This window comes from Myodes glareolus, chromosome 21, assembly GCF_982192425.1.
Source record: "Myodes glareolus chromosome 21, mMyoGla1.1, whole genome shotgun sequence".
NCBI lineage: Eukaryota > Metazoa > Chordata > Mammalia > Rodentia > Cricetidae > Myodes > Myodes glareolus.
Window position 1 is genome coordinate 25,050,273 of NC_142046.1, and position 26,518 is coordinate 25,076,790.

Sequence of the window (26,518 nt, forward strand, 5' to 3'; positions counted from 1 at the left end):
CTATCTCTAGAGAGAAATCAATAATAGTGCCTGCCCTGAAGTTATAACCCAGGGTAAAACAACTGCTGCCCCTGCACTGAGGTCATAATCAGTGCATAGCCTGCTGCTAGTCCTGCAGGGAGGTCATAAGTGCATGGAACGCCAACTCTACTCCCTGAGATAGGGCAACTTCTTAGACCATCTTATCTATTATCAATTTTATCAAGGTTTGAAAAAAAAATATGTGTATTGCCGGGTGGTGGTGGTTCACTCCTTTAATCCCTGCACTCGGGAGGCAGAGGCTTGAGGATCTCTGTGAGTTCGAGGCCAGCCTGGTCTACAGGAGTGAGTTCTGGGACAGGTTCCAAAGCTAGAGTGAAACCCTGTCTCCACAAAAAGAAAAAAAGAAAAAGAATTTATATGGATGGTCTAGGTGTCTTACATTTTTATCTTTTATAATGCTGACTCAGTATTATTTGCTTACATTTTTACCAGTGATCCTTTTCAACTGAAAATAGTATATAGAGTGATTCAGGAAAGCATAGTAAAATTAAATTTATTTCTAAGTGTCACAGTTTGAAAGGAACTAGTGTCTAATTGTGCAGTGATGGTTCGTTTGTATTTTAATAAATAAAGCTTGGTTTGCCATAGAAACCAGGCAGTAGTGGGTGCATTCTTTTAATCCCAGCACTAGAGGGGAAAATAAAACAGGAGGAAACAGGTCTCACACAGTGTCATTCTGAGATTCTGATGGCAGGATCACCATTTTTGGTCTGAGATAGAGGTCAGAGGCAGCGGCTAGCTGTTTTTCTTCTCTGACCTTCAGGTTGAACCCCAATTTCTGTCTCTGAGTTTTCATTAATCGTGCTACATAATTGTTTTATTCTGACTTTGAAAACTGAATTGCAAGTAAGAAGTGATTACAATCACAGTAGTGAACTACTTTGTACCTTACTATCGAGATCAAGAAATAAACTATTTAATTGTTCTTCTCTACAATCCTCTTATACTTAAACATGCAAACAGAAACAGTGATTAATTCACAAGAAGTTTCTGAGGATTAAAAGAATGTTTGAAATTATTTTTATACTTAATTTCCCATTTCTTCTAAAAATATTTAACTTTGGTGAAACTATAATATTGCTTAAAACAATGCCTACTATATAGTTAATCTGTATAAATGCTGTTTATTACTAATAGCTACTATTGTAGTCTTTTCTTTAGCCAATTAAGATAACAATAAAATACTTAGCTTAGACTGATTTTGTTAAGTTGTGGTTTTGAACCATGCTTTTAAACATTAAATCTTTGGATAGTAATCTTTGAATGTAAGTTTTCAATCAAGAAAGACCATATAAGTACTCATATACAAAATGGAAAACTTCTTGTTTGTTTTTAGATTCAATTTATCATTATGAGTGTTTTGCTTAATGCTATATTGGTATGCCACATTAATGTCTAGTGTCCTTGGATATCAGCAAAGAATATCAAGAATGTCATGTCAGAACTCTTGAAACCAGGGTTATGGGTGCTGGTGACTCTGTAAAATTAATAAATGCTCTTATCCACTGAGCCAACTCTCTAGCCTGTATCTGTCTTTAAAAGAGCAATCAGTAATTTTCTTTCACTGGTAAAACTTAAAAAACAATTCAGTTTCTTTGGCATTGAAATTTAGTTGCTGTTGTGAAATGTTAATAAGATGGAAGGTCTCTTGTTAGACTATTAGCAAGAAAACTATGGAAATCATTAGACTTAGATAAAAGCATTAGATTGGAACCAAAGGAGCAAATATATTTAGTTTCATAAGAAGAAAGAGTAGAAGAGGAGTGTCTACACTTGTATGTCTTTGTCTGTATCTTGCTGATTCCCTGATCCTTCTCTTGAAACGTGATATCCTCTAGAAGGTTTTCAGTAGACTTAGGTCCCAGCTCTTAAATTTTCAGAACCATAAGTTGACTAAACCTATTTTTCAAACTCTTATATTGAGGCCATTGTGCTTTCAACAATGACAATTGCCTACTAGGATGTTTCATTTTGAGACACAAAGAAATGTAAAGAAGACATGGGAGAAAGTATCCCAAGGAAAGGTTTTGTATTCCTTATTTAGGAGTAACATGCAAATAGAGCAAATAAATTGCTATGTAAATTCAAATACTGATTTAATTTCTGCGCTCCAGGCTTTTGCTTTTATGTAAATCTTCTCTTGGTGTGTACTTGCTGTAGAATAATCCTTCTGTACACTGTAAATATGTATTACTCTTATTGTTGAATAAAGCCTGACAGGCAGGCAGCCAACCAGGAGTTATCATCGGCAGGACAGCCAGACATAGGGAACTCCAGGAGGTAAGACAGAGTCAAGAGAGATGTCATCCAGCCATCTAGAGAGCAGGATGAATAGATAATGAAGCAAGAAGCCATGAGCCACATGGCAAAGATAGATAAGAATAAGAAATATGGGTTAATTTAAGTGTAAAAGTTAGCTAGTAACAAGCCTGAGTGATCAACCAAGTTTTTATAAGTATTATCAAGCCTCTGTGTTAATTATTTGGGAGCAGGAGGTTGGTACAGGAGAGCTCCATTTAATGAGTAGAACTGTGCTTCATTTTGTTATCAACTTGATCAGGTCACACCATAGAAGTATCTAGTAAAGCGTCCGTCTGCCTGTTGCCTTCACAGTAGATTTACTGAGATCCTTCCTATTTGCAGTTAAATCTACAGAACTGAGTAAAACTGGCTACCCTCCACTATATGGTTAATCTCATCCGATGAACTGAAAACGCTGAGAGAAGAAAGCAAGTTCCCCACAGATAGAGTGACTGGGCTCGCAGGCTGACTATGGATTTCAACTGTCCTTGGACTCATCCCTACCTACAATAAAAATCTTACCAACCTCTACTGTCAATTCCACAAACTGATTCTTTTTTATAACATAATTTCTTTAGTGATTCTTTAGGATTTTCACATCATTAGCTCAATACAACTCATTTCCAAGTCCCCTTGTGCCTGTACTTCATCCTTACAGCATCAACCCCCAACAAAAAAAAAAAAAACAAACCTCTTCACTTATCCATTTTTCCCGCATGCTCAACACCTTTTCATCTGTCTTATTGACATTGTGAATCAATATGTGTCACACAGTACACCCTTTTGTCCAATTGGCTTTACTTGCAGATGTTGATTGCAGTGAGTCATTGGTCTGTTCAAGGCCTCTGGTTTCTGGTACACCATCATCAGTAGAGCCTCACCAAAACTCCTTTTAGATATCCCACAACCAATTCATTCATGGACATTCTGTAGATGTCATTCCACGGGACCAGTCCCTTCATATACTAGGGCAGGTCATATTGTGGTAGATGTTAGGATAGGCCAACTCAAGGTACTGGTTGTTTCTCTTGGCAGTACCTGAACAGGTCAGTCCAGGGCATTGGAGCTTCTTGCAAAGGGTGAGGTAACCTAGCACAACCCTATGAATTTATCACATACATTTCCCATGATCCCTTGTTGTAAGACAGGCCACAAACATCAACAAAGACCCAAGCTACAGCAGCTTCTTGAGCCCAGACATGGCCTTCAGAAGTAACATGAGCCCTGATGACACCATGGCTCAGGTCGGCAGCCCAAGCTGCAAAATGCCCCATTTTCTGTCTTTCCCTCATTTTTGTCTTGCTGGATTTTTTTTTTTATTCCAGAGAGCACAACATTCTCACCAAGTCTGTGATCAGAAAATGATTTTAATTATGATTTAGACAAAAGACCACTCTTACCATTCACTCTTGAAAATATTTTATTGCATGGGGCCAAGTAGCTGCTAATTCAAGAACTCCCTAAAAATACCCAGTGCTTGCAAATTTTATTTTATGATATCACACTTTGAACTTCTGGATGAAATCAGAGATCTAGTTGTGAATAAGTGGAAAGTCATTCCAATGGACAACTTATTATTACCCAATTTAGTCTTCTTATTAAAAGAAACCAGGGGACTGGAAAGATGGCTCAGCGGTTAAGAGCATTGCCTGCTCTTCCAAAGGTCCTGAGTTCAATTCCCAGCAGCCATATGGTGGCTCACAACCATCTGTTATAAGGTCTGGTGCCCTCTTCTGGCCTGCAGGCATGCACACAGATAGAATATTGTATTCTAAATAAATAAATAAGTAAATAAAGATTTAAAAATTAAAACAGAGTTAAAATCCCGTCACCTTCTTAAAAGTTAAATGACAGAGCCATTTTTGTATATTCATTTTGCTTCCACACCTATGTTATAATTTATAAAAATAAAATCGTTTGAAGCCTTGCACATCAATAGCAAATTGCTCATTCTATCTCTCATTAAATGTGACAGGCATATTTATCAGTAGACAAACGTCATTGGAGTTTCATAGTTAGGTTTCGTTTATATTTCCTAATGTGGTTTGGGGGTTTGTTCTTTGCTATATAAACATTAACAATACAACTGCATTGCTGTAACTAATAATTTTTAACTGAAATTTCAATGGAGATAAAGGAAAAATTCATCGTGCATGGCAGGAAGTACAGGACACAATAGAATACTGTTGAGTAAATCATACTTACCCTTAAATTCTAAGTTTTAATTAAAAGCCAGAAACTGTATTATTTACCACATTTATAATTACTACAGCAAAAAGAATATTTATTATCCTATATGTCCATGTATCTGGTGATTATTTACTTACCAAATTAAATTAAACAAAGGTATACTTGCTTTAGAACTACATAAATATTTAGGGAGAAGGGATACAGACAAAGTACACATGTAAGTTATGTGTAAATGTGCTAACAGACGCAAACTACTTTGGTAGTTCATCTTTGCAAAAGTCTTCATAGGCATCTAAGAAAACACACCCTCACCAAATTTTCTTTTCCATAGAGAGTCTTTTTTTAAAAAAGCAGTAAGAGGTGGGCAAAATTAATAATAAGATTAGGAGGCAACTTGCTATTAATTCTTTATTTTAATGGTGAAAGCTAAAATGGTATGTATGTTTCAACTTCTACATTAAACAAATAGCAAACCAGGAAGTAAGTGACTTAACATTTGCTTAATAATCAATACTGAAAGCTTAAAATCTGTACTGTTGCTCAATGTATCTTCTCTACTCCCTGTTCAAATTTGAACACAGGATTGTAGAAGAAAATGACCAACGGAGGTAAGAGTCAACATTAATGCTAGAGGGAAATTTAAATTTAAAACTTTAGGTTGGAAACACATGGGTTAAGAGGCAAAGGGGTGTGAATCTGGGTCTGAGCCAGCCAAACTGAACATATAAGAGGACGGATAGGTTTGGATCCAGTGTTGATAGCTAGTCTGATTGACTCAAAAGAAACCATGAAAAACACATGCAAGACAAAGTGGTCTTTTATATAGTCTTTCTCCTGGTGCAGCTAATTATAACACACTGAACTATCAGCAAGGGTGGATTTTAATCATTTTAATCCACTGGTTACAGAAAAGAGACCACACAAGACCACCATTTGACAAGGAGTTAAACACGAAGTAATGAAGAAAAACTAAAGCCACGTCTGGAAAACTGTGATAAGAGTTAAGCTATCTATACACAGTAAGGAAAAAAGGCCCATGATAAAGTACAAGCTGGTCATGGAAGAATGAAAACCAAAGTGCATCCTTTAATTAGTGGCTAGCAGACCCTGCCAAGGTCTGTGACCAGCAACACATGCAAAAGCATCCAAGGCAGGCATTTAGCAGATGGGTCAGCAGATGATCCTAGAAGTCAGAGAGAAACAGGAAACGTCAGCGCATCACTATTCCCTCCATTTAACAAGCAACATATGAATAGTATATAATCCTCTCCCTGTTTCAGCCAGGGTACATGCACAGAGGGTGTGATTCCTCCACCAGTTCAAACTTTTTAAATGCACAGAGAAGTAGCCAATCTCAATAGAAATCCCTGCAGTCTTTGTCCGTTTCCCACTCTCGGTGCCTTCCTATTGCACTTGCTTGTGTAAGAACTCTGATTTATTCATGCTCATTTACAGCTCTGCCTCTAATAAAACGCTTCTTTAAAGCTGGCCTTTGCTTTCTATGAATACATGACAAGTACTGAAGTCATTGATCCACTGGAAATGATAGGTGACCATGAACATTTGTACCACACTCCTGAGACATATCCGCGGAAGACAAGAAAGACCCTCTTGCTCTCAGGGGACTCATATTACACTGATGGATGGCTTTTAATTTGTTGTCTTATAGCTTATGGACTAGGAAAAGCATAGACTTAAATTTTATTTTGTTTTATGAGTAGTTAGTTTGTATTCAATGAATATTTGTGTTTCTGTATACACACGTGTGTGTGTGTGTGTGTGTGTGTGTGTGTGTGTGTGTGTGTAGTGTACCACATACATGGTGCTGAATACCCTAGAACCGCAGTTATGATAGATTGTGAAGTACCATAGGGCTGCTTAGAACAGAGCTTAGGGTAAGAGCAATATAAGTGCTCTTAACTCCTAAGCATTTCTCTCTTTACTTCCTAGAAGCATACTTTGATGACAACTTTCATTCTATTCAATTACATAGAACTAATGAGAGAAAATAGATAATGAATGAAGAGAATGATGATTTCCATCAATCTTTTTTTGCAGGGAGCAGTTCATACATGTTATTTAATTGTTAATATGAACTAGAACACTCCTGATCTGCAACTGTAGTGCCAGACAGTTAGGAAGCCAAGCAGCGAAATTATTGAATACAATAATTGATAATTATTTCAATCCCTTTAGCTTAACCAATATCTAAAATAGTAATATCTATATACTAGTATACGCCCAGGACTTAGAACTTGCTGGGGCTGGCAAGGGCCAGGTGCAATTGTTTCCTTTCTGTTGCTGTGAATAACAGCAACTTGAAGCGAAAGGCTTTATTTAATTTACATATCCATGTCACCATCATTGGCAAACTGGAAGGAACTGAAAGAAGGTATTGAACTGGAGACCACCATGCTCCTCTATTCACTGATTTGTTATCAGTGCTTGCTCAACTTGCTTTCTTATGCAACTCAGAATCACAGGACGAGGAGTGGGCACTATGTACAATGAACTTGGTCTCTCTTATTAATCATTAATCAAGAAAATGTCCCCAAAGACATGAGGACCCTTTTTCTCAGGTTCCTCTATTTATGGGTAAGTAGACGAAAACTAAGGAGCAAAGCTTGGGTGATCTCTCAGAAAATAAAATATTTGCTCTGGAAACATGGGAACATGAGCTCTATTGCTCACACTTATGTAAAAGACCAGACATTGCAGTTTATGCTCATATTAACAGTACTGGTGAGGCAAAGATGGGGGAATTCCTAGAGTTTACTGACCAATCAACTAAGCATGATGTGTCAACGTTAAGGCTAGTGAGAGATCCTATCTCAAAAAACAAGATAGAGAGATGAAGAACAGTGCCAGAACTTGACCAGGAACTTCCACACAAATGCACACACACATGAACATGCCTGCGCTCAAGGGAAATCTTTTAAAATTATAATTTGACATTTTATACTCAAAATGTCTTAAAGTTAATGACTTATGGGCCACAAACTTATGTTACCTCAGTGCACTAAACTTCATAATTCCCAATTCAGTTTCAAATGAAAGTGTTATGCAGACCAAAATAATTGTGAATGTGCCCACTATAAACATAATCAACCATGTGGCTAGAGAGATCACTCATTGGTAACAGTACATTGACTGTTCAATCAAACACTCAGGCCAGAATTTAGGTCATTGTCAACTCACATTGAGGAGGAAGACAGCTAAAAACTTCAACTTTAATTCCAAGGTGTCCATTGACGTTCTCTTCTTCTCTGCACTTACCCCCAAATACATGTAAAAATATACTCACAAAAACATAAGTAAAATAAATTAAAAAGGAAAATAAAAAATTATCATGAATTTGTTTTTTTTTCATTAACTGGTTAAGCCATCCTGGAAAATGTACAGATAGTTTTGAAGATTAGGGAGCACTGTAGCACAATTAGACACACATTAAGAAAAGCATTGTCACATAAACATAGGTTGAAGATAATCTGCTGTGAAAAGATTCTGGGGAAATAGTTTAATAACCAAAACATGAAATGAACTAAAATGTCTTTCTTTTATAAGTAAGAAAATTTTAGGGTTACTTGTTTTAAAACCACAATGTTTGAAGTCCACTGATGTTAATATGAAAAAAATTCACTAGCACATTAGAAAACCCATGTATTTAGACCTACTCACAACTGCACTTCACTTTGTAAAAGAACACCATTTCAATTTGAGTAGATATGAATGGATATGATCTATAAGTTTGAAAGAGTAGGTACAGGTAAAATATGTTTTGCATCTCTACAACTACTTATTTTCTATAAAATCTTTACATTTCTTCAAAAATAATTAGTGTACTTGCATAGGTAAAATGTTTTCAGTTGAGTGTGCTTACTATCAGCTTGTCAGCTTGTCTCTGGATGTGCTCGTGTGTATACAGAGACCCAGATTTGTCCTCTGACTGGCATTTTCCCATCAAAATACACAGCATCCTTCTGAGTAAACATTTATATCATTTATAATTTCTTTATTCATACAAATATGCTGATTTTTAAAACATATGTATTCATGTAAAAGAAATGATTAATGTTAGGATTGATAGGTTGATCAGTATGTAAAACTTATATCCTTCTCGATTGTGCAGGGTATGAAAAACTCCTAGATTTTCTTCTATTTCCTTAAATTAATCATTATTATTTTATTTTACAGATGTGGAGAAGGTAATCTTCTTGTATGAATTCACCTTTCTATAATTAATAAGGAACTGAAGATCTCCCTTTGCCTGTGTAGAAACACCCTTCGTAAACCCTGGTTAGGTTGCTTTATAAAACGATCTGTTGCAATCTACGACATAATGTTTTGCTTTTACTCACAACCTGAAAATTTTATGTCCAGGTATTCCTCTGCATTTGTACTTGCTCATGGTCTATTTTATCATAAAAATGGACAATTTGGAATTTACATTTTAAACATTTCTAGATTTTATCCTACCTTAAAAATGGTCCACAGTTTAATATTATAATATTTCCCTTAAATTTTATTTTTTGTATGTTCCTTAGATTTAAGACTAAAAAATAATTTACGATGTAAACTCTGAAACTTTTATTACCCCAAACAGAAACATCCCAGTTTCATTTCTGAGTGCTTCTGGGGCGTATAATTAATGTCTGGCATGTGTATTGAACGGATTCAGCTAGTTATTAAACTGTGTTAAAGATTACTTTTCCAACACCTTTTGTTTCTATTAATGTTAATACATTTTTAGGGCAAGTGGTTTTTCTTTGAACCTTGTTTTCAAGCTTATTACACCCCTGCAATTCCAGGCTGTGGTTTCTGTTGTTCTGTCAGTCTTTGCCATCTGCATTCTAGGTTGGGTTTGCTCTTTCCTCCTGAATGCTGATGGCTCATGTTTGGATTCCTCAGTGCTGATTTCCAGTTTTCTTAAGAATAAATTTGGAGTAATTTCATGGATATATACAGCAAAAAGTTGATTTGCTTTCTCACTCTTTCATCCAGTCATCAATGCATTTGACGGCTGGCAAGTCCACTCAATAAGGGTACCAATTCCTAAACACAATGAATGCTCTTTTCACATGGACTTGGTGCTCACTTTCCTGCTGTTATGCACATCTAAAAGTTTTTACAAGCAAATGATGGGCATTTTAATATCAAATAAACATCTTATTTTGCAATGGTGCATGAGATGGATACTAATTGTACCATCTCTTTAATAAAAAAAATCAGCATTTTATTTTCTAATAATATAATCTATAAAAGATTTTTTTCTGTTATGGAGTGAAAACTCTTAGTTCTAATTTTACTTTTTCTGTTAAAGTTGTACAAAATAAACCAATTGAAAGCATATGACCCCTAATTTGCATCAACCAAAATGCCTTTACTGCATAGACTGGGAGCCTGAGAAAGCATCACCAGGGGTTCTCATCCACTAAGAAGAACAAAATGCTTTCTAATTTACTCTAATGGAAAGGTGAAGGAGATAAAAAAAAAAAAAGTTTAAAAATATCTCCACGTTGTTTTTCAAATTCCCATTTGCATTCGAGGATTTGAAATGAAAGCATTCAGAGCTCATCCACAGGCAAGATGCTGAAAACTACAGGGACTACAGAAACACATGAAAGAGGAGGAAGACCCAAGCTTTGTAAGATCACAGCTTTCCTTGATTTTGAATAAAGCGGAGATCCACAGGATGATGGGAAGGGCCACAGGCCTCTGACAGGAACAGCAAGACCCATGAAGTGTTGTTCTGTGGCAGGGCACAGTGGGAAAGGCAATGGTCTTGAAAGCAGAAAAATTTAAAAGCTAAAATAGGAAAGAATTCTTGAAAGTAAATGTTGTTTGATGTGTGAGTTTAGCGTCCCCGAGAACCCCTGACACAAAGAATTCCTTCAACTGAGTTCACAGACAATGGCTAAAAGCAGAACAGGAAACCTTTGAGAGACCCCTGAGTATCTCACAGACAAGAAACTCAATCCATCTCTCAGACTCACTCAGCTCATGTACTAAAGAAAACAGCTAAACCACCAGGGAAGGGTGAGGAGACCTTTCTACCCACCAGGACAGGACAAAGAACATCCCTTTGTGAGGGGTGCAGAAATAAAGTTAGCTGCAGCTGGCAAAGGCACAGGGAACCTCCTCGCAAGGAATGGGATAAATAAAAAAAAGCTCAAAGGTGAGCTGTCATCAAGGAGGGTGGAAGTCAAGCCCCTTGTTTCTGAGGAGGAGATGGGCACTCCACTGCACCGACCAAACTTTCTTAGTACTAACAAGGCAACACTAGCTGAATGCTAGGAAAAGAACAGGAAATACCATCAAAAACCATGGACTCTCAGAGACAAGAAGTCACAAGCACAGAGCTCCACGTACTTTGGTCAAGAGAAGTGAAATTAGAGAGAACCAGCTGTAATCCCCCATGAAAGATTCTGGACACAGACATAATTGACAGCTACCATTCAAAAGGATCATTTATCTTCTTTTTCCATTCTCTTATTTCTTAACTTTTTAAAGATAGGGATTCCTACTCCATTGCCAAAGTTAGCCCTGAAGTTCTGGTCTCAGTCAATCCTCCTGCCTCAGGTGAGATTACAAATTTACATTTGGCCAAAAATTAAAAAAAAAGATATAATTAATTTTAAAGCTATCCCAGACTCATAAAGAGATCTGCTTAGAGCGCGACTAGTTCATAAAAGGCTAGTCTTATTTCCTTACCACAGTCTACCAGTGCTGAAAGGGGAAGAGGTACAGAAAGCAGAGACCAAGTTAGCAGACTGCAGTGACGATGAGGGCTGCGAATGAGAGTCAGAGTGCTCGGAGAGGAAGTAAATCTGTTAGCAAAGCCAGCTCTTCAGAAAGCCCCACAAATGGGCACAGAGCACTTGCTAATGCACTGGGCTTGGATTTTCATACATGTCTCTATCATCAGCCATACATTCTAGTACCCATATCGAGGTTGTACTTCATCTTAAAATCACAGGTAAAACTCTTCGGTTTTGTTTATTTTGTTGTTTGTTTGTTTGGCTTCAGAATGGTTGTGAGGGGGTGGGGAGAACTTAACTAAATTTTGCATTGGGCAGAAAAGCTTATTGACCTTAATAGTTGTGTTTAGAGATTATTTATATATATATATATATATATATATATATATATATATATATATATATATATATATATTTAGGTCATAGGGCAAAGTATTCAGCACACACACCAATGTGACCAATAAGCATTCCCCCAAGTGTTTTAGTATTCTGTTGCTCATACTAGAAATTTAATAATAATGACAATAAGCATCTTTCTTGCTTTCAATTTCTATTTTTAACCACAAATTCTTACTATATAACCTTACCAGAATCAAACTTCTTAACCTCCTCTCTAAACCTCTGAAGTGCTGGGATTGTCGTTGTGTAGCACAGTCTGGTGGGAAGAGATTTGTTTATAGAAGCCTCTAGAGCTCTTTGGAGCCTGAGCCTTGTGTAAAGTTCACAAGCACTGTATTTGGGTGGCCCAGCATTTGCCACCTAAGCCCAGGAGGAATTCACAAAGCTGTAACCTGATCGCAGCCTCAACGTATGAATGACTTGTGAATGGTCAACAGATTATCTGGAGAGCAACTCAAGAGCAGAACACTGGACTGTCGATTGCAGGACCTTCAGTACCAAGGAAAGAACAGGAGAGAATCCAGATGAGAGCCAATGATCGGTCCAGTCAGTTTTCATGTCTCCACCCAGCTTTCTTTCCGTGTGTGTCATCAAATCTGTGTCCCGCTGTCAAGGCTACCCTAGCAGGACAGCTTGGTCCAGCTATGTTCTTGCTCTATTATGTTGCTCATTCTTTCTTTTTTTCCTTCCTTTCTTTCTCTGTTCCTTCCTTGCTTTCTTTGTTTCTTTTTCTTCTTCTTTTTAGTCTCCTTTTTTTTTTCTTTCCACTCTTACTTTTTACATGTGTTATTCCTTTGGCTCTCGGTCCCTTTAAGGGACAAGCCACGCCCACTCCCAGCGACTTCTGACCTCTCCTTGCCATCTTTCTGTTTCCTCTCTTGGTGTGTGCACATGTGCTTTCTGTCCTTTCTCTCTCTCCGTTTCTGTTTTTGTCTTTCTTTCTCTTTTAAGTAATAAATGTTCAGCTTTATGTTTAGCTTTATGTCTATTTTCTATGTCTTATAAGCCTTTTATCCACCACCTTCCCGGGATGCGCTCCTGCCTGCTCTGACATGGCCCCTGGGGACCTTGCAGGGACCCACAGCTGTCTCTGCCGGACTAGTGGTTGCTCTGCGAGCCCACGTGGTCACACCAGCATTTTTTAAGGAATATTAACCTGTTTTCCCCTTTTTCTTTTTTCTTTCCTCCATATCTTGTCTGGTTTGCAGGGTCTATGTCTTCTGACAGTACATAACCATCTTTCTTTCTTCATTCCATCATTGGTCAAATCCCCTTCTCTCCTCACTTTTCCTGCCCTACAGATCTTCATTGTATTTTCCCTTCCTTCTCCCTCTCTCTATCACGATGCTATGAACCACTAGCCTTACTGTGCTTTTCCTTTCTTTTTAATTTTTGACTTCTAACCTCTAGTCAGAGCTCAGAAACTGACACTTTCTGAAAGGAAAGCAAGACCCTCTCTATTATATTTTCATGCCTCCTGAAAAATTCTTTTGAAACCAAAATATCCCCCAACAATCTGCTTGGCTAACAGGGCAGGTCGCTTTCCCAAAATTTGATAGTCCACTTCTAAGACCAGTAGCAAAAGCTTCTGCCAGAGTCAATGAAAGCAAGACGCTTAATAAAGCCTCTTGTGAATACAAAATCGTGGGTGACGTATTTCCTTATTCAGGAAGCTATTTTTAAAGCGTGAAACTGCCACATATTTCATTTTGAAACTTCATCTGCCTCTCTTGGAGAGTGAACGTTTTGTCATTGGTAATTTGACTTGAACTATAGCTAAGCCGAGTGAATCATCTTCTTATGAATCTCTGGTTCTGTTTCACAGACCCATGTGAATGTTCCTGGGCTGTCTTGTTCAGTTTGTATGTTCTCTGACTCCTTGTGCATCCTACCTCTGGATGGGTTTTCTTAAAATATGACTTTATTCACACTTTTTCTTATATCAGAAATCCTTTTCATTGCATCATTTTTATGCAAACCCCTTCATTTTGCATTCAAGGTTTTTCATCCTATCCATTTCTACTTTGCATTATCTTCCCTCACTATTATCTGCAAATTGAACTGCCAAAATAGTGATCCATTGAGAGTATCCGTCCTATTTCTGGAGAATATTTCTCCATACTTTTCTGGATGCATAAATGTTTCCTCTCTGCCTTTAACATCTCCTCTTTAAGGTGTACCCACAAATGGCATGGTATATAAGGAGTCTCTGAGCATATGTATGAAAGGGTGTCTACCACTTCCTATAGATGCCCATTGCCTAGGGAATCCTCATGAACTACGTGTTTTTTCTAGGGCGACTTGGATTTCATTAATCACATATTGAAATACTTTAAATTTTCCATGTGTTTATATTGTCCATCAAGGTAGTCATTTCTGGAAATTGTGTTTAACTTTTAACTCACACAATAGGCCAGAAACTGTACTTCATAAATATTCAGTAAATGATTCTTGATTCAGTGATTTCTTTTCAAGAACTGTGTAGGCTTTATGTATGAGGAAAATGAGACCCAGAATTATGTTAGGACATTACTCAATCATGTGTTGGTTTAGCATTAAGATATTTTTCTATCTTTAATAATGGTATTTTGTTGGCTGTTTCTAAAACTATTTTATACTGGTTTGAGCAGAGTGCATGCATGTGAGGTGTACAAAATACTACATTTGTTATATTTGTACTGATAAATTAAAGTAAGTATATCTTTATGTTTCTATAAAGATATTTGCTACTTCAAGAGCACGGTTTTACAATTGCCTTTTAACAGATAGAGTAAGAAAGAATACACAGGAATTTGATGGCGATAGGAACATTGGTGCTTTTACTGAGATAGACAGTTTTCTAATAAGGACCAATACTACAGAATTCTTTGACAACCTGTTAAGCATGATATTGTACCATGAAGTCTATAACAGCACCATTGTAATTCCACATTTTGCCAAAAAGTGAACAATATCACTACTTACTTACTATAGTGTTTAAAATGTAGTAGGCAATTCAAGTTTCATTTTTCATTGACATATTAGCATACAGAATTGGAAAACGGTAGAAATTAGTGTCACTAAGAGGATAAAATTATAGAATGCTCTTAAATGAATAAGAAGAATATGGAATCTGCTTAGCACAATGAAACACACTAGCTGTAGCCTTTTAAAGGCCTTTATCTCTGGGCATTTTGATGTTAATGTCACCGGGTCACTTACCATCTTTCAGGATGGTTTCTCGCTCAGTCCCATCTATTTTCTGCCGGCCAATTAGAAAACTGGTGGTGTCAGCAAAGTAGATATAATTAGCTTCTGCGTGAAAGTCCAAAGCACGCGGGTTCACCAGATTTTCTATGGGGATCATGCATTCATCCGCTATCTTGGTATTCAAGTCCATTCCTCTAACAATTCCTGGGCGTCCTTTCCCATAAAACAGGAACAATTCATTCTTTGGCCCTGCAGAAGAAAGATTACAAACATAAACAACCCATGCTGCCTAATCTTCTTTACACTGCAGAATGCCACTGTTTAATTAACTGGCACAATTAGACTTTTTTAAAATTCAATACTAGAAATTAAACGCTGAAATATGCCAAACGGATCTTGATGCAAGAAGGCCGGCTAATTGCATTACTTTAATTAAACCAGAAATGACTTCACTGAATGGATTATATTTAGTTAATTATTCTTCTGTCTGTATAGCAAAAACATGACAGATCATTGAATAACTTGTAACTTGTGAAATGGAAATTTATTAAAATATCCGGTACATTTAATTGTATAATTCATTACAATCAAGCTAACGCTTTCTGAAGATACTCTCTATTGCACTCATTACATTTGACAGTGCTGAAAACTTCAGGCCAATTAAAACTCTGCAGTATGGAGCTGACACAAACTGACTGCGAGTGCTAACAAAAGATTCACAGGCTATCAGAGAGATTAACATGAATGTTATTGTGCCCTGCTGTCCAAACAGGTGACAAATGTGTATAAGAAACGAGTCAGTGCCAGCTGATGGCATCGGTTTACTTTGTAGCTTAATTGTAATGTCAGAGACGATGTCGTCTGCCAGGAAATCTGATGTGTAACACAGAGCTAAACAGAAGCAAACAAACAGCACAAATCTCCAAACAAACAGAAATGATCTCCATAGCTACTAAAATGAAAAATCAAGGTGGCCTTTCTTACCTTTTTCTTTTTTCTTGTGTTTTCTTTTGTTGTTTTTTTGTTGTTGTAGCTTTGTTTGTTTTGTTTTCTTTTTTGTTTTTGTTTGTTTGCTTTTTCTTTTAAAGAAGCATGGGCAATTTAAAAGCAACTATATCACTCACTAAGAAGCATTTCAGCACACACACACACACACACACACACCAACTTTCTTGCTCATCTGCAGTCCTGCAGGTGACTGCTTGACCTGCAAAGCTGTCGACTCTGACGTGTGTTTGTTGCTATTATAAAAGGGGGAAGGAGCCTTGCAAATCTCTAACTTTTTGAACTATCTGGGCTAAGTTTTATCAGCATCCAAGTCTAGTGGGCAGTGTTTCAATACAGAGGAATTACTTGAAAACCACCTGCCAGATGCACTCAACACCTATTCCATAAACATCATAATCTTGTGCTAGGAAATCTTATTGGGGTTTGGGATCCATGTTCCCAACTTTCAGGTCAGGTTCAGGTCAGTCACATGGTTCTTTACCTTGACTTTTAGAAATCTCCCCAACACACACACAGACACACAGACACACAGACACACACACACACACACACACACACACACACACACACACACACACAAAACCAATGCCCTAAACTGAATTTAGATTTCCAGGAAGTCAGCTATTTGGAATAAATGGAAGCAAAACTTTATACTACCTCAGACACCCAGTATTTGCAAAAAGAAGGCAATGGGCCCTGAAGTTCAAAAATCAACTGTGGAAGAAGAACAGCTTGGCCCATATTCTGTCACCAAACAAGGAAATCCTCTCGCCACTTACATATTCTGAGCTACAAAATCTCCAGCTTGAAACATGAATCTGCTTTCTCTTGAAATCTGGCAATTGAGTAGTCATTGAGTAAGTACTAAGCCCTAATCCTGTGACCAGAATGAGAGATGTCAACTTTCTGGCATTAAATAAAGCCTGCTCAAGCTGTTTGAGCACCTATCAATTCTCTGCTACTTTTTTTTTTTCCATACAAAGGCAATTTTTAGATATTGTTGCAGTGTCTATCAAGAATTTTTAAAGCAATTTTGTAAATAAACTGTGCATTTTCCGTTATTGGAGGGTTTAATTTTGTCAAGTTGTACATTTTGTCTAGTTGAATTGCAAGTTGAACTTTGTAAATTAATTTTATTCTCATTATAATCAATAGCCATCCATGGATTTAACTATATAGTACACTCCATTACTGTGTAGTTTTTTTCTTCAAATTTAACTTATGCATATATTTTGCAATATGTATTTATTTTTTGTTGACACATATTCATTGAATACAATGATGAATTCATAACGGCATTTTACTTAAATACATAATGTAGTATGCTATAGCTTCTAGCTCCTAAATTCACAAAAAGCCTAAATTCCTTTCCTTCTTTTTATTTATAATTATTTAAAAGGAAGATCCATGTTATAAACATTTTTTCTATTTAAATTAACATCAAACTATTTTTGGAGCTGATTCACTATGTTAAGTATTACATCGTTCCCATTACTTAGCAGAAGATTGCTGAGCCATTTACATATTGCTTTAAGATTATGCTAACACTGAGATGAGATTTTCCTTTTCCTTTTCTATTATTCTGCACCTTTCCTTTGATGTAATTATAAGATAAAGTGAGTTAGTGACTTTATCTGTGCTTTCATAAGCTCTTGATATCGTACTGATTTCAAAAGTAATATTTCATTCAAAATAACATTTTATATGTCATAAAATTAGTATCAGTTCATTTAGGAGCTTCCTTTTCTGAAATTATAGAATGGTTTTGGACAAATGTGTGCATATATTCATTTATTTTTCAAATATTATCACCATTAAATTTAATGATATTTTGTTATGTCATTAAAGTATATTCAAAAACATTTTTTTTTAAATTCTAGCATAATACTCCATTGACTAAGGAACCAGAGTCAGGAATCTATCATAGCAGATTTTCATATGCATTTTTAATGAATATGAAAATTTTATTGGGCAATCTTCGACTGTCATTGCTGGAACATATCTGTTTGGGACCTTTAAATTGTAAGAAAGGTATTTATATTTTGTTCAGTCTTAGTTTAGGCATTCCTTGATACCTACTTTAAAATTTCTTTGTGTGTGTATGTGTGAAATTTAATTAGATAGCGACAGAACTTGGGTTCTGGTTTTAAGTTCCAATTTCCATTCTACTGTTAAAGTGAAGGCACAGGTTTCTTTCTTTTTTTTTCTTTTCTTTCTTTGTTTTTTTTTTCAAGATAGGGTTTCCCTGTAGATATGGAGCCTGTCCTGTAACTAGCTCTTGTCAAACAGGCTGACCTCTAACTCACAGAGATCCTCCTGCCTCTGCCTCCCAAGTGCTGGGATTAAAGGCTCACGCCACCACTGCCTGGTGGGATTAGGTTTATTTATAGTTTCTGTGGATAAACAGAATAGAATACATGTTTTCACTACAGTGTTCTCCAAGCCATTTACCCTTGGAAATAACAAAGAAAAGGGGCAGGGCATCTCCACCTGAGTGGGAAAGATGGCCCACAGGATGTCTTTCTGGAACTAGCAACCTCATTTCTAGTTTTCTAACCCCCTGAGCTCCACGGAAACATTCTGGTTTTTATATTAACCTTTTCCCTCTGTGGATTGATGTTATGTTGACCTTTGATAGTGCCAGATGTCTGACTTTCTGCGAGAGGGAGCTTATAGAGTTTGAAAGATCAAGACTCAGTTTTTGTTGAATCTATTTTTATTCATCATAGTTAGAATTGTTTGTGGTGAGTTTTGCACCTAAAGGACGTAGTCCATAGAAGTTCTCTTAAATGCAGCTCTAAGCTCTAAAGGTATTTATGTACATTGTGTGTATACATGGATGTGATTATACCATTTCATGTCATACTATCACTTCTCAAGAGCAACGGTCTTTTTAGTTATGCTAAACAACTGTGCAGATTCATTTAGCTGCTTTGATCTGCAGACCTCAAATCCAGGAATGAATGCAGTTATCTGGATAGGCTCATGATGTGGGAGTCCCCTTTTTGTGCTGTGATTACCATTAACGCATAAAGAAACTGCCTTGGCTTGTTGATAGGGCAGAACTTAGGTAGGCGAGTAGGAAGGAACTGAATGCTGGGAGAAACAAGGGCAGAGTCAGAAACACCATGGATCCACTGCTGGAGATGGACACGCTGAAACTTTGCTGGTAGGACACAACCTCGTGGCGATATACAGATTAATAGAAATGGGTTAAATTAAGATATACGAGTTAGACAATAAGAAGCTAGAGCTAATGGGCCAAGCAGTGACTTAATTAATACAGTTTCTGTGTGATCATTTCGGTTCTGGACAGCCAGACTAACAAGCAGGCCCTCCTCCTACAGGCTCAGGAAACTGAGACCAGATATCTTTATGTTTCCACCATTTAGCTCAAAGCCAGAAACACAAATTAGCTTGTATTTTGTTTATTTATTTTCTTTTTCAAAAAAAATCTTAAAAGCTTGCTCAAAAATAATCATTAAAATATCGTGCCAAACCTCAAAAATTAAATAAAAAATTTGTAACAACTTATAATTAAGGGAGACTTTCTGATAAGTGGTTCGAAAGATTGATACGTGATTGACATCGCTAATGAAACATGAAATAATGAAGCAAACTTCAGTCCCATTGCTGCTGTGCAAAGATGTGTGTGCACTGGTGCTGTCTTGTTAGATCCAATGGTACTGCTTTATTGTGTGTGCTCTTCAGTCAAACAAGACACCTTTTTGGAAGATCATTTGAGAAGGGAAAATGTCTAGCATGCACTTGCTGGCAAATATCACTGTAAGACTGTAAGTCATTTGTTCTTCTTACTGATGGGTATGCTTCTAATTTAAAAAAAAAAAAGACAAAACACCCACAACTCTCCAGAAGTGGTGCCTGCTGGCAAAATGTGTAGCAACATACTTTTGCATGACTTGCCGTCACTCCCCAAGTTGAAGCCAGTCCTGCAGCGACAGGTACGTGACTTATAACTGCTGCTGAACAGACAGATGTGTGAACAGCCCCCTGGCAGTCCATATGCATCCAGTTCACAGGCGTGGCTTCTGACTGCAACAGAGAGAAAACCAGACAAGTCAATTATGTGTGAACAAGTCAATTATGTGTAAGGACATGGAATCTTAGCAAAATGTTGCATACCCCACTGTGGAGTACTATATTAATAACATGGGGGGAAAAAATGAACGCCAGAGAAGAGGGAGGGAGGGGATTGATAGAATCTTCTTGGGTTAAATTTTAAAATAAAAATCGAAGAAATATTAATTTACTGTGTTCATAAATATGCAAATAAAATTAACATTTCTGTTTGTTTTGGAGCCAAACTTTGTGTGCTTATTTAAATGACATTAAAAAGGTTTTAGTCTTCATCAGCATATGGGCAGTCACACTGGGAGAGACATCGTCTGAGCTGATGAGAAATGCTAAGTCACAACAAATGCTTTTAGTATTTGAGACCACAAGAAAATCATGGTGTGGAAATGTGCTTTATTAATGTTTAGAATGAGAGAAGAATAAAATGGAAATAGGACCATGCAAATAAGAAAGATAATGGCCGAAGAGAAGTAATACTGTCACTGTGTCCCTGGGAGTCTGGCTAGTATTAAAACTAAATTGTTGCTCAACTCTTCGTTAAAAGAGAGGTGAATATATGGCTAACTTATTTTATAGCCAAACTAGCTTACTTTAAAAATAATGCTTTCTTCTTTCTGTATCCATCATTTTTCAAAGAGGAAAAAAAATGAGTGAAATGTTCTTTCAGTGAATGCTTTATTGCTGTGTAATGTCCTAAGGCTTCTAAAGTAGCTTAGGTAACATGGAGAAAAAGCAGCTTAGGTAATAAACCCATTCTGTTATCATCATCAATTCTCTTTCTCCTTTTCATTTCCACGTTTTCTTTCTTTATTACCTATCAGTATGCAAATATTCCAGTATTTATGCAACTTGGAAAAAAAACAGCTTCTCATTACATAGATTCACCTAAGGTGCATGGTTTTCCATGGCCATTGCTAATTTTCTCTGTTTCCATTCCTTCTGTCTCTTTCAAATCGACTTTAGTCACATATCACCATCAAAATGTCACTGTCAGAAGTCAATAAGCTTCACACTGTCAAGTCCAAAGGCCATTTGACTTTCTGAACTGCTTCTTGGTGTCATCATTTGGCTTCTCTATTCTCGACTTACTGGTGATATGTTCCAATGTCATTATTTGAAACTCCTCCCCACATCAGCTTACATCCCTGATGTTCACAGCCATTCAATGGCATTAAATAATGCCTCTCTGTCAACTACTCCAACTGCTATATCCATCCTGGTCTTCTCCTCCAAACTTAATACATAGTCTTGTGTATGCATGTATCTCTAAATATCTAGATTTAAGTTTATAATAGACATCTGAAATAACCCACAAGACTGAACTCAGTCTTTTCTTCTAAATTGTTTTGTTTCTCATTTTTACAATTTATGTTGTTTCAATTTCTTAGCAACTCAATGCCATCATTTTTGACTCTTTATCTTTTATGTCCCATCAAATATATGTTTATAAAGATCCTACGTCTATTTACCTGACTACTACTCTCTTGGAACAATCCATCATCTTTTCTAATCATCTACTTCTCCCCAGGACAGTCTGGCATCAATTCCATACATCTATGGAATGTTCATAACTGTTATTATGAAATTCTGCTGAATGATTTTTTTATGATTCCTACTTCATGAAATAGAAAAAATAAAGTACTTTAAGATCATCTACAAGCTCCTACATATTATATAATCTATGATTTCTCTAATTTTGTTTTCCCTTTCCTGTCCGTAGTCACTCTGTTTCAGACATATAAGCCAGTGGATGCTCCAGTGAAGTTTAGGTTTGTTCTGCCCTCATGGCTTTGAACTTAGTCATTTCTCCCTGCACACAGCTTACTCCAGAGATCACCAGGCTTCTTATATTCAATTTCTTGAAGTTTTTATTTCATGTCATTTTTCTAGTTAGAACTCTTTGACAAAAAAATTGTCAACTCCCCATGCCTGATTCTTTAAATCTTCCTTATCTTTTTTCTCTTTGATAGTAGTTACTATTTCTAATGAAATAAATAATTTACTTTTTCATTTTGTATTATATTGTCTCCAATATGACTTAAGTTCCATAAAGCAAAAGCTACTTTGTGTCTAGTTTAGTAGTATATTCCCAGCATATAGAATAAATCTTGCTACATAATAATTGTCCATGGATAATTAGCAAATACAGAAAACTACAGAATTCTATTACAGTTGTCTTCAAATTTCAAAACTGAATTTGTTACAAATCTGTTTGTGACAGTGCACTTCCTCGGATAGATGTACATTAACATTTAATAGTTTTAGATCAGTTTTAATTTGAAATATCAGTATAGAAGACAACAAGAATCTGGGGTGGTGTTATTCTACTTTCAAATAGCTTTGTATTACTGGGCCTAAACTGGACTGTTGACGAGCATTATTAACCTATTTTAAAAATCATTATATTGTGTTTTTAAAAAATATTTAACACTACTGCAGTTAGCTTTAATTGTTTTTTAATGGGCATTTTTTAAAAAAAAAAAACATAAAGCAATTGGGATATTAAACAAGGAGAATCAGAACTCCCACTAGTGGACACGAGACAAGTGCCACAGCAAATAACCTGGTCCAAAATTTACCTTCCAAAAATGGCAGAAAAGTTCAGAAATAAGCCTTAGTGTCCGAGCTCCCTGTCTACATACATCAAACGGAAAGTTGTTTGCTGGGGCTAAATCGAGTCATCATTTCAACCCCGGGGTCGGAGAAACGATTTGATAGGAGCTGAGTAGTTTGTCATTTAGACTTGAGAAGTGATCTCTATTCTATTCTATCAAGCAGGCACGTACATTTTTGCTGTCAAGAAAGAATTTATGATATCCTCTGTAACACCACACAGAAGCACAAGGACTATGTTCTCACTGAAGCTGCTGTTAGGGAGGTCGTTGAGGAACCCCGTGGCTTACCTGTTGGCTGAGTTCTTTTGTGATAGGTTCGGATTCCTCGAGCACTTTCCATTTTAATTACTGAATGAATATCAGTGCCATTGAATCTGTTTATTCGTATGATGTTGAAGTCATCGAAACTGGTTGCATATAAATAATCTTCAAATACAGTTATGCCATACAGATGCTTAACCTGCAAAGAGCACCAAATATTCCTAGAATTTTTAATTCTACTGCTTCGAACGTGAAACAAAAAAATACAATTACAAGTGTGAAGAATGTCCAAAGTCAGATGAATATTATCATTTATTTTCTATTTTCTTTCAAAGAAACATTCCGATAATTTCTACTCTTTTTAGTGAAAGATAAAATAGAGTAGTGGGTAAAATAGTTTTATATGCATGGGAAATAATTATATTCATGTTTCATTGGGAATATATGCTTTATAGTTTCTGTCCAAGACTAGTAAAAACCAGACCTTGAAATGCATTAACTAATATGCTGTGTCAGAGTTAATATAATTTGAGACATTTTAGAGGCTACTTGCTCATATAGATATGTAGGCACTGCAGAATCATAGCTATGCCTTAATGATCTCTAAATGAAAACACCTTTGAATATTTGTTTCATATGTTGAAAGTCACATTCTTGTCTTAAGTTATATTAAAATAATGCTTTATGCAGTGAGGAGAAGAGTACAGAAAGAAATCACATATGTGCAAAATGATGAATAAAATTTGAGCATTTCATTCAAAAATGTCATTATTTCTAAAACGTATCCATACTGGCAAGTAGAATGCAATTATGATGCTTATGGATATGCATACTATTAGACTAGTAACTTCATTCTCTTTTGGCAAATATTTGCATCTTGAGGTGCAAACTGAGTGTTTGAAGTCCATTGAAAGTAGGGTAAAAAGAAGACTGATCATTTGTTTTCTGAACTGCTGGGAATGGAGCCTAGTGGTTTTATTCAATTATGCATAATTTGAAAAGGTTCTGGTCTGGATATCTGGAGTAATTACTGGCTGTTATGAGAGTCACTGGTCACTTTTCTTAGAGACCACACGAGGCTATATTAAAACACAAGGATCTGCAGCCGAGGATGTGAGAATGCATGATGTGTTTGTGAAACCACTCATAAAAATTTGTAAAACATTCTTAACAAGAATACCTGGCCAATTATACAGTTCTAGCCTGTCTGGGTCATTGTCATTCACTGGTCCTTTTGTGAGGTGTGAGGAAAAGAAAACTGACTTTGGTGTTGTTTCAAGATCATCTGTTTCTTCTTGTCTAGTGTAGAAATGAGTGGCAAGAATCAATGTAAAGGGTTGTTCTATGTTAAAGCCCTCAGACAACATTCCATTGTTATAATAAGTAGGTGTACAGATTTTTGCAATGGGGGGGGCATGTGCATTTACCTGTATCCTTTTTAATGAAGATGATATCATAGCCTCCAAATATACCAATGACCTAGTATTGATTTGGTCAATGCTTTTTCTCACCTTTGAAGATATAAACAAACTGTGCTCCTTGCTTTGGTCAGAGTGTGAAACCCTACTCATGCTGTGTCTCACTATGACACTTCAATATTGTTTTATATAAGATGTCAGTTCATATCCTATAAAGGAAACCCTTACTATATAAGAGACAATTGGCCAAGGTAGAAAATCTGTTCACATGGCAAAAACTATGTTTTATTCAACACCTCTTCACTTCTCTTCATATAAATTTTTCTCCATATTTTAAAACTTTTAAAGACTTTTTCTACATCATATTATTTGCTGACAGACTTAGTATATGTTTAGGGAGCCAGCCAAACACAGGCATTAGAAGCAAGAGAAAAGGATAACTAAACATTTGATGGCTGGGGGTATAGCTCAACTGGTAAAGCAATTGTCTTACTAATTCCCATGTTTAGAGAAAGAACTGAGTTCCATTCCAAGAGCTCACCCAAAACTAGTTACGTATAGCGTGGCTTTGCAATCTTAGAACTGGTGTTGCATTGTTAGGCGGATCCATATACTCTGCCGTTAAACTGGAGATGCAGGACAACCAGAGCAGCTGTCAAAAAAAATGCTAGAAGGACACCTCAAAATAACCTTTGTCCTCCATAAATGTGCATTTGTAAGCATCCTGACTCCATTCACAGGATACGGAGATTTCATACAGTAAAGAGAACCTGCTGCATAATCATGAGGACCAGAATTTTAATTACAACACTAGCTAGAAGTCCTGCAATCACTTTAGCTCTGAGGGACCTTGCTCCCATTGTCTTGCTGCACTCATGAAAACACATGTGCACACACTATACAACCAAATAAAACAACAATAATAATGAGAGGGTGAAGAGGAGAGTGGACATTTAAAAGACATTTTAACCTTTCTAAAGAGTCATTTCAATTTTATTTTAAAATATTCATATATGTGTATTTCTGTGCGTGTTCACAGGGGCCAGAAGACAGTGTCAGATTCCTCAACTTAGAAGTTGTGAGCAATATAAGTGGGTGCTGGGAACTGAACTTCAGTCCTTTGTAGTAGCTGTAACCTTAACCACTAAGCCATCTTTACAGGTTCTTAAAAGACTTTCCAAGTAATTAGGAGGAAAACATTTGAATTCTCCATTCAATATTTAATTTTAATGGCAAATAAAATAAAGTCTCTCATAATCATGTTAGAAATTATTACACAGAAGGGCATAACCAAGGCCTGCCAAAAACAGTGAATTCCTTAGGACAGGTGAAGGTGTGAAAAAAAAAATTGTCCCAGCATTGGATAGTTTATATATATAACCCATGTAAAGGTTTTTATGTATCAAGGATAATTAACTGCATTATAAAGGTGATGAGAGACAAAGTCACTGTAAGGGGTTCATAGAACATGCCTATCTCATACTATGTCAGAAATCAAAGGGTTTCAATTACTAAATCTATTAACTCACTGGAGACCTCACAAAAGATTGGTGTAATATAAGAGACAGAAAAATAGGGGGGAGAAATACCACTGGAAAAGGCATGCTTCAACTAAGCTTTTTTAAGGCATTTATGGACCATTACCTGAAAAAAAAAAAGAAAGAAAGATAGAAACAAACAAACAAACAACAACAAAAAACCACAAAAAACTTAATGCACAGTCAAGAATATTGATCTTTGAAATTTTACAAAATTCTCATTTTGGAAGCACACAAATGAATCAGTTGGCAAAATTAAGTCGAACACTATTAAAATAATTAGGGTATTTTTGTGAACACACATTTGCTTTTGCTAGCAAACTATTTTTAATGTCCCATGGGACAGATGGCAGTGCAGCTCCGTATGAATAAACGCTTGAATTAGTTTTCAGAAAGTAGGTCATGACATTTGTCCCGTTGCAGGGAGTCTCTCCCTCTCTTGTGAATATAGCACTTCTGCATTCGTGGTCTTGCTTATGTTTGTTTGCCTTCAACAGGGAGGCAAAGGAGCAAGAGGCGTCTAGTGTCATGATTGTGGTGGCTGAGCTTAACTGCCAACTGGGCAACATCCAGGTTCAACTAAAAGTACACTCATGAGGGATTTGTCTTGATTGGCTCGTTTGAGATCAGACAATCTGCCCTACGTCTAGATCATCTGAGATGGGAACAGGCACCCTAAAATTTTCTCTGGTGGCAGTTCAAAT

General features: G+C 36.5%; 1 protein-coding gene across 2 annotated transcripts in view; it reads right to left on the reverse strand.

Moving 5' to 3' along the window:
* Lrp1b (LDL receptor related protein 1B) overlaps positions 1-26,518 on the reverse strand; it is a 1,858,137-nt gene that overhangs the window by 792,491 nt on the left and 1,039,128 nt on the right. For both annotated transcript variants that reach the window (XM_087899923.1, XM_087899922.1), the window contains exons 9-11: positions 22,886-23,057; positions 19,797-19,940; positions 14,892-15,128 (exon numbers count right to left, since the gene is read on the reverse strand). In XM_087899923.1, the coding sequence (XP_087756049.1) occupies positions 14,892-15,128; positions 19,797-19,940; positions 22,886-23,057 (553 nt within the window). The remainder of the gene's footprint in view (positions 1-14,891; positions 15,129-19,796; positions 19,941-22,885; positions 23,058-26,518) is intronic.